Raw genomic sequence first — 1,793 nt, 5'->3', positions numbered from 1 at the left:
GTATTATACACGAATAAATACGGTACTTTTCATTTGTAATTATTAGAATAAAAATATTCATATTGGCGTTACATCATACTAAATGATCTATAATTAATTACTCTTGCACACTGAAGTAGAGAAATAATATAAAAACTGATTATATAAGAGGTAAAAGCAATAAAGCTTAATAAAAAACAAAACAAAGGAGACGTAGGTGTATTTGAATTAAGGTATAGATGTTTATTGTTGCACATAATGACTGTAGATAATTTCACATTTTATTATCTGTAAGGCCTTTACTTTTCTGTAGCAGAGCATCTAAAACAAACAGTTTTATTAGTTATTATTTCTGAAGAGAGAACATGACAGAAATAAAAGCTGATAGGTTTATTTCATTATTCAGAGCAGTTATTGACAGGCATTTGTTCTTGTAGTTCCACAACAAGGTGACGTGTTTCATGCTGCATCAGATCGAGGAGTCGTGTTCGCTGGGGGCTCACGCCGGAGTCATAGTCCCGCCCTCCTGGATCATCAAAGTTAGGAAACCACAGGTGAAGACTCAAACGTAGAGTTCTCCCCCCGCCCCTCGAGTTAATAAAGTTCTCCCGCTGTCGTTCAGTGATGGTAATCCAACATGACTTCATTGCATCTAAATTTGAAAAAAYGTCCTGTCAAACGCTTTGTGTCTGCGGCTTCAGACGTGATGTGATTCAAGCTGACGGACGTCCGATCCGTCTGAAGGCACTTAGCTTGTGTCTCTGTTAACACACACACACACACACAGCAAACACATCAGAAACCCAACCCCGAGGGGCACGTCACATGCTTCATTACACTTTTAATCAGCATCACGGCGAACGTGGCGACTGTGAACTAACCGCTGAACTCTCCCTGCGTCCCCCAGAGCTCTCTGAAGAACTCCGCCCGMAGGAAAAAGAGAACATCTTTCAAACGAAGGACGAGCAAGAAAGGACTGGATGTGAGTGATTTCATCGTTGTTTGTTCATATAAAAAATAAGATCTCATTAATCAAATGTTGTTTAGTAGCTTTAAAGATGAAATGATTAAAATCAAACATCAGGTGCAACTTGTGTCATGTTTGGAGGAAGACAATGGTCGGATTAAAAGAAYCAAAAGAATTRAGGCTGATGAGTGGAGTGGCTGCAGCTGTGGCTGGAGAAACAGGTGGAGATGGGCGTGGCAGGCTGATTAGATAGACGAACAAAAATGGAACATAACAGGACAAAACAAAGAAGAAAGTAACTAGAAAACTCCCAAACTGTCCCAGCAACCACACAGCATCGTGGTGGATCAGGCTGCCATCGCGTTTCTTTGATTCAGAAAGTGGCTCGGTTCAGCTCAGAGAGATCTTTGTAGGATTCTTTCTCTGGACGCATCAGCTGAGGGCTTGTTAGGTTCTGACACAGTAACTTTTTTCTACTTTCTTGTTCCACTCAGGACTCCAGATGGCGTCCGTTCATTCTGAAGCCCCTCCCTTCGCCTTTGATGAAGCCTGTCTTGGTTTTCGTTAATCCYAAGAGTGGGGGCAACCAGGTGAGCAGACCTGTTAATCTGCTGCTTTGATGTCAAAGAACCACCCAGTTTTAAGTTTACATTAGTCTGTTTGCCAAACTCATTCATTTCTCTAGATTATCAGATGATTATCAGATGATTATCAGATGATTATCAAATGATTATCAGAACATTATCAGGTGATTATCAGATGATTATCAGGTGATTATCAAATGATTATCAGATGATTATCAAATGATTATCGGATGATTATCAAATGATTATCGGATGATTATCAA

General features: G+C 40.0%; 1 protein-coding gene across 1 annotated transcript in view; it reads left to right on the top strand.

Annotated features, from left to right (window-relative positions):
* dgki (diacylglycerol kinase, iota) overlaps positions 1–1,793 on the top strand; it is a gene marked incomplete at its 3' end in the record, with an annotated part of 69,131 nt that overhangs the window by 55,485 nt on the left and 11,853 nt on the right. The window contains 3 exon segments of the mRNA XM_014018247.1: positions 417–533; positions 887–961; positions 1,441–1,536. Of these exon segments, the coding sequence (XP_013873701.1) occupies positions 417–533; positions 887–961; positions 1,441–1,536 (288 nt within the window).

The sequence above is a fragment of the Austrofundulus limnaeus genome, unplaced genomic scaffold, assembly GCF_001266775.1.
Source record: "Austrofundulus limnaeus strain Quisiro unplaced genomic scaffold, Austrofundulus_limnaeus-1.0 Scaffold187, whole genome shotgun sequence".
In the NCBI taxonomy this organism is placed as follows: domain Eukaryota; kingdom Metazoa; phylum Chordata; class Actinopteri; order Cyprinodontiformes; family Rivulidae; genus Austrofundulus; species Austrofundulus limnaeus.
The sequence above is the reverse complement of the archived record's forward strand: the minus strand, read 5'-3'. Positions and strand labels throughout refer to the sequence as shown.